This window comes from Diadema antillarum, unplaced genomic scaffold (genome assembly GCF_040938485.1).
Source record: "Diadema antillarum isolate AM-2024a unplaced genomic scaffold, OU_Dant_1.0 seq00000121_RagTag, whole genome shotgun sequence".
Classification (NCBI taxonomy): Eukaryota; Metazoa; Echinodermata; class Echinoidea; order Diadematoida; family Diadematidae; genus Diadema; species Diadema antillarum.
Genome location: NW_027271201.1, coordinates 517,051 through 533,311, shown reverse-complemented (window position 1 = coordinate 533,311; position 16,261 = coordinate 517,051). Strand labels below are relative to the sequence as shown.

At 40.6% G+C, this 16,261-nt stretch overlaps 1 protein-coding gene across 1 annotated transcript in view; it reads left to right on the top strand.

Moving 5' to 3' along the window:
• LOC139727163 (unconventional myosin-X-like) overlaps positions 1-16,261 on the top strand; it is a 130,591-nt gene that overhangs the window by 93,291 nt on the left and 21,039 nt on the right. The window contains exons 4-7 of the mRNA XM_071638139.1: positions 294-484; positions 10,424-10,571; positions 13,266-13,343; positions 15,529-15,688. Coding sequence (XP_071494240.1) covers positions 294-484; positions 10,424-10,571; positions 13,266-13,343; positions 15,529-15,688 — 577 coding nt within the window. The remainder of the gene's footprint in view (positions 1-293; positions 485-10,423; positions 10,572-13,265; positions 13,344-15,528; positions 15,689-16,261) is intronic.

Sequence of the window (16,261 nt, the reverse complement as noted above, 5' to 3'; positions counted from 1 at the left end):
AAAGGCTGTGAGAATATCTCCTGTGATGAGATTTAGAGTGCGGTATAATTTTGATTAGATTTCATGATTATGTTTTAAGATCATTACTTAGCTTAAGGAAAAAGAGATGATGCATTATATTTCTTGAAGAATAAGTGTTAATCATGTGTTCATTTTATGTAGGATTTTTGTGCTGCGGAAGGTGTATCTAGGACTCAGTGCATTAGATTTTGACAAAATCAGCCAGTCTGCCTCAAATTGTACTGAGAATTTTGTTGAATCTTTCATTCTGTGGTCTTATTCAATCAATTCAGACCAGACTAGGACCCATCCTTCTTGCACTGAACCCCCAGAGGGGCCCAACGCAGGACCGCCTCCTAGAGTGTGGCCAGGCCGGCCCCCACCACCACTACAACACCAACGACCACACCCACCTCCAGAGACTGGTCCAGCATGTTCACTCTCAGCTGGTGGAGAACCAGCGACCACAGGCTGTCATCCTCAGGTGAGTGTCCACTGAACCACACCCAGTCCTAAACGTGCACACTCCTATTAAAAGATATTTTGGCTCTCTGTAGAAATACAGATACATTCACAAAGACAGTGTGTGTATACATTCTTCTACCTCTTCATGGTATCTTTAGATATTACAGGGTTTTATAATCACATGTGAACAGGACTCAACATTTCTTCTTCCGTTTTCAGAGTGCAGCTTCATGCGTGAAGATTTTGCTTTGATGCAGTAGCCCTGGGCCACTAGAAATTGATGTGGGCCCCCCAAATTTCCAAAAAGGTTATCTTTTGGTAGCCCAATCTTGCAGCTGGAATCAAAAAGGAGCTTTTATATTTCCTTCTTATTCGAGCCACCAAAATTTCAAATTAAAAGATTTTAGTGTTGAGCCCTGTGTGAAGTGAAGCAAGTGCTTTGGAAAAGCCAGCTCCGTTTGTCATCGAAAATCAAAAAGTACCAGCTGAAAACCACCATCTAACATCCAAGAACTCCTTTCCAAGTTAGTGGGGATGAGAGTGGTGGTGGGGGGGGGGGGGGGGGGAGGGAGGAGGGGGAGAAGTTAGAAACAGCCCAGGAGAAACATTAGGTCGTGACCTCAATTTTTGAGTGTGCCTGCCTTACCCATGAATAGGACATTACTGACACTCTACACGTTGAGCGGGTGTAATGTTGTGTCGGTCCGGCGCAGTGTTTAAGGGGGGCCTTTCATTAAAGCTCTGCGATGGCAGTGTCATGGAATCTTGAATTCAATCATTTCGCAACGAGCTGAAGGGGAGGAGGAGGAGGAGGCACTCGGTAAGAGGCTCTCGGCACCGAGCATCTAGTTTCCCCTTTCCGACCCATTGTGCCCAGCGCGCTCGATTTCGGCATAGTCTTTCGGAGTGAGACGCAATTGTGCTCTTCAAAATGGCCAGAATATCCGGGGCAGTCGTATAGTTGTCCACCTGACACAGCTCTTGATGTCTGCCTCTTGGCATTGACGTAACTTTTTGTTGCCAAAGACTTGATTTGTTGTTTTCCTCGTTTCTCCACCTTGATAGTACCAGGTTTCTGTAGAGGATTAGAAGGTCAAAGATAGCGTTTTTCTGAAACTATCAAATGTGTTTCCTTCTGCACCTTGGTTTTCATCATAAGTTTTTTTTTTAGAGGTACAATAGAGATAATGGGAAAAAAAGTTTTGAGACAAAATTAGACCTACCCCCCCCCCCCAAAAAAAAAAGGCTTACAAATGAGGGGTCAAGGAAGATTTTTCTTCTTCTTTTTTTTAGATGTCTAGAGTATGTAGCTGCAGTACATAAGTATAGTTAATGGTTGTCATTATGTGCTTCTACTGCATTGCAAATGACCATTTCAGTGTAATTACAGTGCTGTGTTAGCAGTGCTTGTTGGGATGCTTGATGTTTTCAAGGTAATAGCTTTTGGAGCTTATAGGCCTATGCTAAATAGTATATATGTAGGTGCAGTAGAAGTTTTAGTTTAAGTGATTTTAATGAATGATCATGTACAACAATTCTTGTCCCTCTGGATGAATTGCTGGTATTTAAGGGATGGTATGGTATTGGACGTGGTGAGGATTGAGCTTTTATCTTTCATTTTTGTGAGATACTTCGAAACCACTTTATAAAATTTGAAGAGCATACAATTCTAAGAGTACTTCAAAGTTTATTTGATGAAAATCAGTTTTGAAATGGCGGAGATATCCAAAAACAAAGTAAAACAAAATGATCCTAATAAAAGGTGTGTCCCATCTTTTATTAGGATCACTTTGTTTTGGATATCTCATCCAATTCAAAACCAATTTTCATCATGTGATTTTTGAGTTCCTTTTAGAATTATATGCTCTTCCATATTTCATAGGAAGTTTTTAATTATCTAAAAAATCATCGTAAAAAAAGTTGGAAACCTGAAGCCCCTTCTCAACTGAAACTGCACCATCCCTTTAACGTAGTGGACATACCAGTAGACGTCTGTGGGAGATATTGTGAAGTGCTTGTAATGAGGTGCCCCCCCACAGCGGTTCCATGGACACGAAAGCATGGAGATGTTTCTGTGTTGTGCAAAGCAAGCAGAAGTTTCAACTTCCATTCAGGTTTACGAAAACCCTTGCCGAATTTATGAAATCTGTAAATATTTGGATCCATGCCTCTGTAAAATGTTTGCACTGAGTTGTCAAATAAGAACTGTCAAATCTTGTTCAGGGTTTAAAGCTTTGATATTCTGTTGCTGGCTGCATGCACTAGCTGTCACACTGCTGCCTCATGGTAAACAGTTTGTGAAATATCGACATTCGCCCAAGCTGCCATATTGAATTGACGAAAAAATTGGTACCGTGGGGCTGTGGTATGTATGGGCATGCGTGCTCGCTTGATATTCTAATCAATTTGCGGTAAATGAAGACAGCTCCCGACACCCTCTGGGCACGGATTTTGACACGTATGCCAATCTTCTGTTTTTTTTTCCCCCTCACCACTATCTTGTCCTTGGAAAGTGATCATATCTGGGGCAATGCAGGAAAAATATTGACAGAGATGCACAAACATTTTGAATGCAAGCAGCGCAGAATGTATTTGCTACATCTTTTGTGAGTGTATTTGCTACATCTTTATTTTCTTTACAAGTGAGTGTGTGAGTGTATGTTTGCCTGTGTCAAATGAACCTGTGTCGTTGACGTTTGTTGAGTGTAAAGCTCTCAGGTGCCTCATACGCACTGGACATTAACCTGTTGAAGACTAGTCCCGAGTATACTTGGGTAGGTGTCTATGGGAAATACATATCGTAGCAAAATCAGCTTGTCCTCAACAAGTTAATGCTGTGCATTTAAAGTTGTAACCATCATGGATTGTTCTGTACACCATCACTGAATCCTAAAGTCTTATACAGGGTTTTGAGTATATTGTGGATCATGCAGTATTTTCCAATCATTTGCATGGTGGAGTGTTGATGAGCACTTCACTCACCAAATCTGCAAACTTTAGGCTAACTATAACTGTTGATTTAGTGTCTTAGTTGTTCACGATAAGATTTTTGTGGGTGATCTAAGTGATGAGATATTTTACTGGCTGGGAAAAGAAAATTGTGGCAGGCATGCAAATGTGCAAAACTATAGTAACCTGAAATGATATTCTACAAATTATTGTGGCCTGAAAATTGGTTAATTTCTTTAATCTATATTAAATTAAGGTATATCTGCTGTAATCTATTCATGAATGATAAAAATCTGTCTCATAAAGTTCTTGATTTGCATGAGGGTGAACAATACATCAAGGAGAAGCAAAAGCTGTTTGATTGTGTAAACTTAGGCCCTACTTTTAGAAAATTATTTGTGGTGAATCTTGTGAGAACAGTCTTCATGCTGATGGTCCCATAATTTCTACCAATTTGATCTGTACACAATGACAGCTTTGATAGAAAGATCACAATAGGTGGACATTATTCAGAGCTAGATGGGGTGTATCTGAAGCATAAATGTAAAACACATGAACTGCTTGCATTCAACAGAGCATCAGAAACCGTGAAATCTGATATCTTCCAGGGGTACATGCATACATTTCAAGTTTGGATATGGTATGCACCATCAGTACACCTTCAAGGGATTGACAAAACCTTCCAAAAAGTTCTTTTCTCCGACTTCTTGCAGGGCAATTTTGCCAAATTAGTATGCCTAATGAGTCTTTGGCAAAGTTGACAGTGCATGCGAAATGGACCCAAACCTTCCAGGGGCCCACCGCAAACAGAGTGCGGCCGAAACACAGGAGGGTTCCAAACAGTAATAAAGCCACTCTCGGGGAAAGGCAGTCAATATTTGTGTGAGACTTGTAGAATCAATAGCATGTCCCGCTTCCGACAGCTCCAATTGATTCACCAGTAGACGAGACAGCACGAGGAGAAGCGCTAAAATGGATGCGAGAAGAAAACCGTGCCCTCAGGAAGTTATGACAGTTGGCATTGTGACTCCATTGCGGAAGGCAAGCCCCAGTCTGTGATATTAAATTTTGTCGAGGGAATGGCTTTTGGAGCGTTTGGGATGATTTCATTTCCCACGATGCATTGCTCTGAAGATGAGCAGAAAACATCTCCCGTTGGTTTCCACCTTGATGTCTGTTATCATAGGTAGCTGATCAACGGCTTTTCCGTGGATGATGGGCTTGGTTTTCCGCAACTTGATTACTTCGCTCGACGCGGCGCTGAGTATTAAATGCGGGAAAGGTCACGTTCGATTGTTATCGTGGGACCCAATCTCTTGTGCGTCTTGGGCCATGCAGCACAAAGCGCACGCTTGAGTGTCGGTGTTAATTACCCGGGCGCCGTGATTGGCCCTCCAGTTCAATAACTCGTGCCCGCTCGGTGTGCACGCTCCTCTCTCCGTCGCCAGGAAATTAACCCCGACTTGATGTTGATGGTCCTTCCAGCATCGCAGAGTATCCTGGGAGCGCTACGGATCTGCCCCTTTGGACCAACCCTAGCTTACTCCCCTCCCCCTTCTCCCCCCCCCCCCCCCCCCCCCCCCCCCCCAACCTCCAGAATAAAATGAAATGAAACTAAATAGAGTAAACCTTGATGTTTGTACTCCTCATTTACAGGTGTGTTGCACCGAGGTTTTGAAGGGCTCGGTAAAAATACACCAGTGACCCAGAAAATAGAATTTGTATAGCGGCAATGGATATTGCCTGCTACTTGCACAGCCAGGCCGTGTCCCGCGGGTCCAAGTGAATGGATTTGCGAGGCGCAAAAGAATCTCATTCACTGTGAATGATATGAACGCTTCTGTGGTGTCCATGTATGGAAAATTGTGTAGAGTTTGCATGATGGCATTGAGCAAGATATGGCAATATGAAATAATGCAGAAATTGATAGTTTTCACAGTTATATGTTTTGTGTCTGTATCACATTTTGATGTTTGTAGAATATGTATATATTGCTTGTTGTCATGCTACTATGCTTTGTATATTGATACTCTTTGTTGAAAATGAAAATAAATGAAATGTAAAGATACTTTGAAAAAATGGTATGGAGGTTCAATGAGCATACAAGTAGATACCATGATGAACCAAATGAACTGCTATTTCATAATTGAAGTGAATTTTTGTTTGTTCAACTTGAAAACTGTAAAGGTTTAGATAAGCAGATAGGACAAGTATTACATGATGATTTGCCAACCTGTCAAACTCTAATTGGACTGTAATCAGTCGTCTGGCCTGTGTAAATACAGTTGGACTCTTGTCATCGATCACACAGGATTACTAGTCAATATAAATTGTTGCTGGATCTGCAGTGTTTTCGTAAGCTTGAAAGCTAAAGTTCCTGTATTTAGCCCAGCATTGCTAAATCTTTGTGCATTCAGATCTATCTGCATACTGGCAGCTTTCCTGACGTCACCGTGTAATGAATCCCAACCGGTCTCTTTCATTTGATTTTATCTTTCTTTTTATTTGTTTTATTTCTCACATTTGAGCAAAGATGTGACAAAAAATAAGAACAAAAGCTGCAATGTAATATTGTGGAAATAACTTTTTTTTTTAAACTATAGAAGTTGTTAAACATCATCTTCGAGTATATCAGTAGCATATCAAAAAGTTAATAAAATGTTATCTTTGGCAGAGAGAGAAAGAGAGATGACAAAAAGAAACTTTGTTATGCTGGTGATTTTTATGAATGATATTGTGATGCAGCTGGTGTAGTTTTTCCATTATTTACCATAATTTGTGGTTCGCTTGCTGTTGGGTTTTATCATTGTGAAGAATTTCTTATTCATGCCCCTCAGCATTTCTATGCAGAGTAGATAATGTTGCCACAAATGAGCACTTTCAGTCTCAAGTACCCCTGATAATTGCGGACTGATGTGGTTTTTGTTCTATTGCATATCATGATCATCCATATAAGGGGAGACGGAAATGTCTAGAGAAACACGGAATGACAAGAGAGGACAAATTTCAGATGCACGCACATCCAAACAGATGTAACGAACCCATGATTGTGGGTGGAATATATGGACACGCACGATTGCTCATGCTTTTATGAATGAACTAATTGCTACACCAACTCGCTGCATGCATGCCAGTAGCCAGAGAAGTAGAAATAAACACACACACACACACACACACACACACACATGCACATGAACATGCACACGCACACGCACACTCACACACGCGCACAAGAGCCCATGACAACCAAGTGAACAGTTCGTGATTCCCTTTGGCATTGAAGATACCAAAAATCAAAGAAAAAGGGAAAGGAAATAAAAGAAATAGAAGGTCTGGCACAATGTGCACGGAACCAACAATAGCTCTGCTCCATTTTCAGGAGAAATCTATTGTTCTTTCTTTTCGGCATTCATATTGTCTGCGTATTCAGCTTTGATTATTGTCAGTTCTGACTTCTAGAAATCCAGACTGTCTGTTATAAGAAACTGCCTGTTACCACACTGAGGGTAAACAGGGCACATATTGATACTCATACAGTTGTATGTCAATGGAAGAATGGTCTTGTCTGGACATTTAAATCTAAAACTGTCATTTGATCAGCATAATCATAAAGGATGAGAGATTTCTGGTATTGTGCTATACAGTCACTTTCTTAATCAACAGGATTCATCTTTGTAAATTAAAGTCTTCGGATTGACTGGAAGTCACCCTGGGCTACATACAGAAAATGCTTGTCAGACATAAATTGCCAGAGGCATGATTTTTCCGAGCTCATGAATGAGTGACCAGAAATGATCCTGTGGTCATGATTAAAAGCTAGAATGCTTGTCATTTCAAGTGGAAAGTCTATCTTTAACCATGTAGCGGGTATTAAGTTTCACATCGAAGCTTTCATCATGATTTTCATTATCTCTTCAAGGATTCCATTGATTCAGCACACTGCAAATCTTTATAGAATAGCAACTCGTTCAACAACAGTGCCTGTGAGCAGAAGTTTTTTTTTTTTTTTTTTTCGTGAAACCTGTGGCAAAGAAGGAAATGTGCAAACATGGCATTATTGCACATAATCCTGTGGTTCAGAATTCAGGGTCATGCTAACAGTCATGATGCATCAGTGCTCACTATTCTGAATATTGATATTTGACCTCTAATCACAGAAAGCCAATATCATTGCAGATTGCAGAATATCTGTCAATATGGTAATGAGCAGAAAATCCGTTTGACTTGTGTGAACATGGCACAAAGAATAGATGAATGGAAAATAGATTGAAAAGGATGCTCCATGAATAGTAAGCTTTATTGCCAGTGAATGGAAGTGTAGTTTGATTTTCACATTAAGTGACAGCACATGAAATGAGTTCTTTGTTTGAGAGAGTTGATGCATTAATGTCATGTGTAGTAATGCTCCCCATATGTTTCAAGGTCATGGAAGCTTGCCACATTTGATTTGCGACACTCATCGATCTCTAATGATGACAAACCATCTACGAAAAGTCACCGAATTGCCAGCTAAGCCTAATTCTTTCTGGGCATTCATCCCAGTCGAATGATTAATGTCTGCGCAATGAGCCGGTCGTCTGATCTCGTTTGTCAGCTGAATTAATGACCCGTTCGCCCCATCGGATTCCCATTCATCATGGCGACCAGTTCGTGCTCAAATCAGCAGCATGTGGTCAAACCACAACATGCATCTGAAGATGAAGCTAACTTCATTCAAAGCTGAAGAGGTCGATAGAAAGAACAAGGCAAATAAATGAAAGTGGTGGTTCATGGGGGGGGGGGAGGGAACGGATTGAGGATTAATCTAGGAGTTTGGAAATGTATGCAAATCTTGTGCAAAACCCAAGCATAATACATTTTTCTCGACAGCCAACAGACTTGTCCTAGCAACAGCCAATGAATTCAAATTAGTTTAGATTTGCTGGGTTTGGGGTAACCACAGATTTACAAACGCTATAAATCAAGTGAAAGAATTGCAAATTATTGTCATCATGTGGGAGGAGCTCCATGAAATGCAAAAGTCCTCTGTTGTCCAGGGCAACCTGTCTGTTTCTCATAATAAACATGCAACTATGTTGATAAATAGATTATATATAAAGATATCTAATATATCTTTTAGGTGCATGCAGTTAAACTTCAAGTTCACCTTTTTTTTTCAAACAGATCAGCATGGTATGTATATTGCTGTCAGGAACACACACACACACACACAAAATCACCTATCAACCTTAACGAATATATAAAACTCAGCCTTAGTTGCCTGTCATCACTGATTGCATGCTTTATCTGAGTTTTGGTCCATATACAGAGGCGTTTCACACTTATGAAATAACTTGTGTGTGATCACATTTCTCAATGGCATGTCTGAATGAGTTTTACAGTGGCATAGTGTTTTGGCAATGAGATACATTTGTAAATCTTCTTGCCACCAGCCAACTGCATGTGCATTAAACATGGTTAAAGGCAGTTAGAATCAGTTTTAGCTCCATCTTCTCAAATGTGTGTAGAGGTCATGGGGTCAAGACTGCCAATATAATCCCAGAAGTGATCAAAACTCAATGGCATATCCATGCGCATCTCTGGACCATGCATAGAAGTGGCCAAACATGGTCGACTTTAGAAATGTGTTTAGGAGGAACTTAACCTGTTGAAGACGAGTCCCGAGTACATATACTCAGGCAGGTGTCTATGGGAAATGTGCATTGTAGCAAAATCAGTCTGTCCTCAACGGGTTAATTTGAACTTTTAGACCTACGAAAGATATTGTAAATCAGAAGCATTCACAGCATGAAATTTTTGGCGAATTGGAGCCAATGGCTTGTTTTGTGGTATGAAACTTTTGCGAACTGCCACTGACATTCGGTGCATCGTGTAGACCAAACCTTTGCTTGCATTTTACTTTCACGAATCTTGGCTCCTAGCAAAATTCGTGAAAGTTTCGTGCAAGTTTCATGCACATGAAAATCTCTTGTTTGACAGCAACTGCATTTAACACATTCACATTCTATAAACATAAGCTTTTCTGCCAATCTGAACGTGTTTAAACCACCTGTCAGATAGCAGTTTGCACTCTACCTAGAGCTACCTTCAAGAAAGTTGACATTCTTATGTCTAGACTTCCAGTATCCTGTTTACCATTCTGTTCTTCCACATATAAGGATTTATTGCCTACTTTTGTCCTGAAATGACCGTAATAAATCCCCCAGACCAACACTGGCTAGTCTTAGCTCCAAGAGTTGACCTTGTCTGTTTCCTGTAGTGTACTATTGGACCAACAGACCAATTTTAGAAATGATCCTATTTTCATAACAGAGGTTATTCCTAGCTGCCTAAGAGCTTCCCAGACGCTTTCCCAACCTTTAACAGTTACCATACCATTCAACTCAGATTGCCAAGACCCAAGTGCAAAGAAAAAAGTTGATACAAACTCCATATGATGTTTGGTCATATGGTGCCAAAAGAAACAAAAACCCAGCCCCATTGATGTAAATACCCTTCTCTACCAGCCTATTTGGAATAGAAAAGTGCTCTTCGTTTTGCATCTCTGTTCATTTTTCTCAATGGAGGATAACACCCCACCCCCCACCCAAGAGACAAAAACAAACTTGAAGCTGACATATGCATTTGTGACAGACAAGGAAACCAATGCAGTGCAGAAGTGGTAATAGGAATTTGCAGTTACATGAAATTTAAAAAAAAATTAAGGAAGTGTCTGGGAGGCAGAATAATGACGGGCAGGGATTTAGGAGTAGATGAGGACAGGTGTGTTGTTGGTGAAACAAAGGAGCTTCAAGATAGGGTCAATTTGTCAGGTGGTTCCTCCTCAAGGGGGGATTTATGTCCAGATGATGGGGGAGGTGACCATGGGGTTAGGGAGAAGCAGAAATCTCAAGCAAAAACTGAACTTCCCTTTGTACAAATTGAAATTGAAAAATGATTCCAAACATGAGAACATTCATTTCTTGTATGTTCTTCTTCTGTTTGTTTGTTTTTTTTTGCAACATCACAGTGGTGAGAGTGGAAGCGGGAAGACATACACATCCCAGCTGTTTCTACGGCAACTGCACAGTCTCCGGAAGAAGAAGCCACCGGGAGTGGGAGGAGGAGGAGGAGGAAGCTCATGTGGCGCTGATCAGAGAGAAGACAAACAATTTCGGGTGAGGCAGACATGTTTGGAATATTGATCTTTCTCATAGAATGCACTGAATCGATGGTCATGTGATATTAAAGGCAGCATCACACTTTCAAACACCTCTCCTTCATGCACCAGACTTTATAGGGTGTAGTTTTGAGGTGCCACATCACAGGTGTGTGACTGCTACTACTTTCTAAGAAATGTCTGTATAAAGATCTGAAGTCAGGAGCTTTCTTTAATGTGATAGGAGCTAGTCCATAATTATTAGGATCTCTTAAATGAGAGATTTGATCTATGTTTGGATATATTCAAAATGTGTCATTCCCTGTGTGAATGGGGTTATGGAGAATATAGTAAAAATCTGCGTACATCCATAAATCTTCCCAAATTCGGTCTGCATCTACATTTTATTTTCACTCTCAAGCGAGAACTACAGTACAATGTCAAGTGTGTGAAAGAAACAAAAATGACACTCGGCTTCTTGCCTCCCCAAAATTGTTGTCGTTGCTGTGACCATTCGTGATACGGCACAAGTATGATGCAAATTGAACTATCACCTTGTGTTAGTACTTTTTCCCCCTTGCAAAGTGCACATGCTGAAAATAATGCCAGACCATGTCTTGATGTTCAGAATGTGTTTTGATTGGATGGGCACATGCACCTGGTGAAGTGGTAAATTGAAGTTGATTCTTTGTGACACGGCTCCTCCGTGGGTTAATTTTTTTTCTCTTTTTTTTTTCCAGCTGATTGCAGACAAAAACGAACTGTCTGTTGCCTCCGGGCTAAAAATCACTGTCTCGGGGTCAGCTAGTGTTTGCACAAAGTTTATCTGAGGGTTATTTTTGCAGTCTGTGGTTCTGGCTGAGAAATTGGAGATGGGGTGATATTATTCTATGGATTATTCACCCCTGCTAGTACAGTGCATAAACGATGCAAATACAGCAATTTATCCCAATGTTCAGCTAATAATGTACACATTGATTTAGTTGCATGGTTATTTCAAGGTAGTCGCAGCCATAGAGTGGATCCTGTATGCTTTCAGTTGGAATTACAATTATCACATCTTTTAGCATTTATTTTGTGTGCTTCTTTTTCATCATTTTACATCAGCCATCTTTATATTTCATTACAAAAACTATGCAGTGATGAATTCAGTGGACAGAGTGTTAGGATGAAAGATTGGAAAAATATGAAAAGAATTGGAAAAAAAAACCCAACAACTTGACACAAGAACTTCTTGAATTTGAATTATCATTACACAGTACCCACTGCATGCCATAAGGATTAGAAACAGCCACTGGCTGTTAGGCAGAAGCTTGGTAGTCAAGTGGTTATGATGCCTGTCCAGTGAGCAGGAGGTTATAGGTTCATATCCTGCCCTGGTGTATATGTATGCCTGTGATCTTTTTTGTCATGCCTACTCCAAAATTATGATCAATTCAGAGCCTATTTATGTCATTTATGTCGAAGTAGGGCAATTTGTCAGTCAATTGAGTCAGAGAACCGGTTTGTTGCTAGTCTTTTGAACAGAAATAAGTGAATGCCATCAGGGCGGTGAGTTGGCTCAGTCGGTATCACGTCTGCCTCACGATCACGCGGCCTGGGTTCGAACCCGAGTCTGGACTGAGCAATGTTGTGTGTAAGCATACCGTCCCCTCTAGCAAGAGGCAAAACACTCTGTCCCTCAGATAGGACATAAAATGGAGGTCCCATGTATGAGAGAGCAGCAACTCATGCACGTAAAAGATCCCGCTTCATTCATTCATCGCAAAGAGCAGGGTGTTTAAAGGACAAGTTCACCTTCATAAACATAAGGATTGAGAGAATGTAGCAATATTAGTAGAACACATCATTGAAAGTTTGAGGAAAATCGGACTATCCGTTCAAAAGTTATGAATTTTTGAAGTTTTTGTGCAGTAACCGCTGGATGAGAAGACTACTGCAGTGTATGAAAAACTTAGATGTCACATGCGTACAACAATATAAGGAAAATATAAAGAGATTTTCACAAAATTTCTTCTTTTGAAAAAAGTACACATTCCCTTGGCTCGTTACCGACATATGTTATGGGTAATATTATTCCCCCTTCCCTTTAGAAAAGGGCAAGTCAAGTGCTCTTTTATTATGCGAAAAAAGTGAAAATATGTTAAATTTTCTTTACATGTTCTTTATACTGTTGTACGCATATGACTCATAAGCTATAGTAGTCTCCTCATACAGCGGTTCCAACACAAAAATTTGAAAAATTCATAACTTTTGCATCGATTGTCCAATTTTCCTCAAACTTTCACTGATGTGTTCTACTAATATTGCTGCATTCTCTCAATCCTTATGTTTATAAGGGTGAACTTGTCCTTTAACCCGGTGAAGTGGTTCCACCTCACATCCAACTGGACTCCATGGAAGACCAGCTTAACGTAGCTGAATAATGGGCTGTCCAGCCATCTTCTCAGATGGAAATGAACAAACAAACAAAGCTCTTGCTCTGTTGAGCTCACATGCATTTTTGTGCATCTATTTGGCATGTGTGATTGTAGCTAGTGTGTTCTGTGTTCATTTCTGATATGTGATGATAGTGAGAGAAAAGAGGAAGAAGAACAGATGGGATTGGAAAGGAAGAGAAGGGAAGGAGAAAGAAATGAGAGAGAGAGCAAGAAGATTTAATATTTGTTGACAATTCTTACTAATCATTGTGGGTGTTTGTTTTTTCTTGTAGAATTTGGTCGCTGCTTTCCATGTTCTCAGAGCAGTGGGGTGCGCCAAGACGAAGCAGAATTCTTCAGCGAGTAGAGTGGTGAGTAAGAATACACTTGCTAGAATTCATCGCACCTGTTTTTACTGAAACATGATGCTGTTTGAAATTGATCACATTATTTGCGTGAATAAAAGAGTCTGCCCATCAGTTTACATGTTTTACTTTCTGTGGGCAAATCTCAAGTTCTAGTAATGATAATCAACAGTTATCTAATTGTATATTTGGCTCAGAGTAGACCGTAGCAGGGAGATTACTGTTTATACCATTTATTCAGTGCATCTTATTTTTCACGAAGCAGGATTTCCCAACAATTTTGCGAGTGGTTAAATTTGTGATCATGGAGTACAGAAGTGAACGGAGAAACGTATGTGTGTCCGTCACATTTATGTCGGGATCAGAGTTAGTACATTTGTGTGCTGTTAAATTCTAGAGTAGCATGTGACTTGCGAAATTCACGAAAAACCCGCGATATATATGGCGTATGCAGTAGGGCCTGTTAAAGTGGTATGCACTGTACACCTATTTGCTGGGCTCAGTAGAAGATAAGTTCGTAATGGTGTTCAGTTGTCATAGAATGTTTGATGTGTAGTAGACGACAGGTGATACACAGTAGATATAGGTTTGTTTGTTTGTTTGTTTGCTTGTTTGTTTGTTTGTTTGTTTGTTTGTTTGTTTTCTACGAGACTGATGTCATAGAACTTGTGTTATGTGCCTGTCAGATTGTCCTACAAAATATATGTGCACATATGGGATAGGAGGGTTTTTTTTTATGGGGGAAGGGGTGGGGGGAAGGGGTGGAGGGAGAGAGAGGAGAAGGGGGGGGGTTAAATATTCTTCATCCATGTATTGTACCATCAGCCCGACTTAGCACCAGGGGCACTAAACCGCATCCTTACTTGGCCGACCGATTGGGACAGGACTGTCGTGGCCACTTAGCTTCTCTTCCACCTCTGAAACCGCACACAGGAGCCCTGATGGATGGAAGACTGAATGTAGGGGTAAAGAAGGATGATAGGAGAGAGCCCCCACCTCATTACCCTCCCCCCACCCCCTCCCCCCCCCCCCAAAAAAAAAAAGAAAATCAAAACTCACGTACCTTAGTGAGGGGTCCTCCAAGCGCCCGAGGCAATTATTCACGGGGAGTGTTGGGTTGTGTCTGGCCGAGCGGAGGGTGTGGATTCGTCCTGTTCCCCGATCCCCTCTCACTGGAGAGCTGGGGGAAGAAGGGGTCTGTTACAGGCGTCCGCCCGTGATTGACAACTGGTGATACCGATATTGGCACCTTACGCTCCAGTTGTCGGTTAGTTGTTGATCAATATTTTGCCAGCCTGTGGGAAGTGGAAAATTTACTCTCTTTATAGTCACTCTGAAAAAAGATATGAACTAACACTAGGAAAAGATGATAAAAGTAAGCCAATGAGAAGTGTTACTGTTAACCCATTGAGGATGGGCTGATTTTGCTACAACACACATTTCCCATAGACACCTGCCTGAGTATACTTGGGACTAGTCTTTAATGGGTTAAGGGATATCCCTCTTTAATTGTCATGCATACAGCAGTGTATGATGAATTCCCTGTTTCCACGGATTATGATGACATCATTTCATTCCATGCTTTAAATCATTCCATGCTTAACAAATTATTTCTTTAGAGTTCTGATACTTATTGCTTTCATTTTTATCTTCATCATCATTATGGGCGGTGAGTTAGCTCAGTCAGTATCTGCCTCACGATCCAAAGGAGGTTCTTCCTGAGTCATTTGTGTGTTATTATACTCCCCTGTAGAGGGGCAAAATTTGTCCGTCGATTATGGAGGTCCTGTGTTGAGAGAGTCATCATTTTTCTTTATTCATCACAAAGAGCAGGGTGTTTAACAAGTGGTCCCACCTAACATCCAGTTGTGCTATCTTCTCATATGGGTTATCCAGCTTTCTCAGATGTTGTCAAACAAACAAACAAACAAAATGAGAAGGAATATGTTGAGATGAGAAGAAAAATTGAGAAAAAAAAAACCTTGAATGTCAAACTGTTCAAAGGGATTAATATCTCTTGATCATGTTAGTTCTGTAGATCACCTAATTACATTTGACTCTCAGGGAGAAACAAGACTCAAGGGAACCCTTTAGTCCGATTGCTGTATATGCAATTTGATTTTATGTCTAGAGAAATGAACAGTCAAGCTCATGTCCACATTGGTTTGTGTGATTTTTTTTTGCCTCACAGGGTCACCACATTGAGGTCCAACTTGCAGGAAACATGCCCGCCAAGGCCAAAATCCAGTGCCACTGGTTTGATCAGAGCAGACTGGTGAATACCCCCGCGGGGGAGCAGAACTTCCATGTCTTTTACCAGATGTTGGCAGGGCTGACACACGAAGAAAGAGGTAACCACTCAGCAAGGAAATCTTATGGGACAGTGAACACCCGTCATGTTTAGTCTAATGTGTCAGTGCCCCCTAGCCTCTCACTTATTTGTCAAAGCTTGGCAGCGAAGTCTGTGCTTCCCGTCAAAATTAACCAACTTTGTTCCTAGCAGGCATAAAAAGTTTGCTTTTTGTCGTATAAGAAGACTTCAATGATTTGTTTTTATTGTATGGCGCTGTTGTCTATATATTCCAGTCACAAATAATGCTGCAGATTAATGCTCGAGTAGATGCTAATGCAAGTCATGAGTTCATTCCTGTGTTACTTCATGAAAACTGAGAAAGTACCAGTAGTCATGGTAGTAATGAACTCACCAAGGAATTCTGATCAAACAGCAAATATATCAATTTGTCAGTGTGCCATACATAAAGGTGACTGCATGAATTCTAACAGCTGCAGAAGGCAAAGCTATAAAAACACTCATATTTAATGTGAATTGACAGATATGTTTTTGACTTTGACTTACAGTTTGACTCCCACATTCATTTGATAATGATGTAAGAATATTAAAGTAGAAATGTTGAAAATAATCC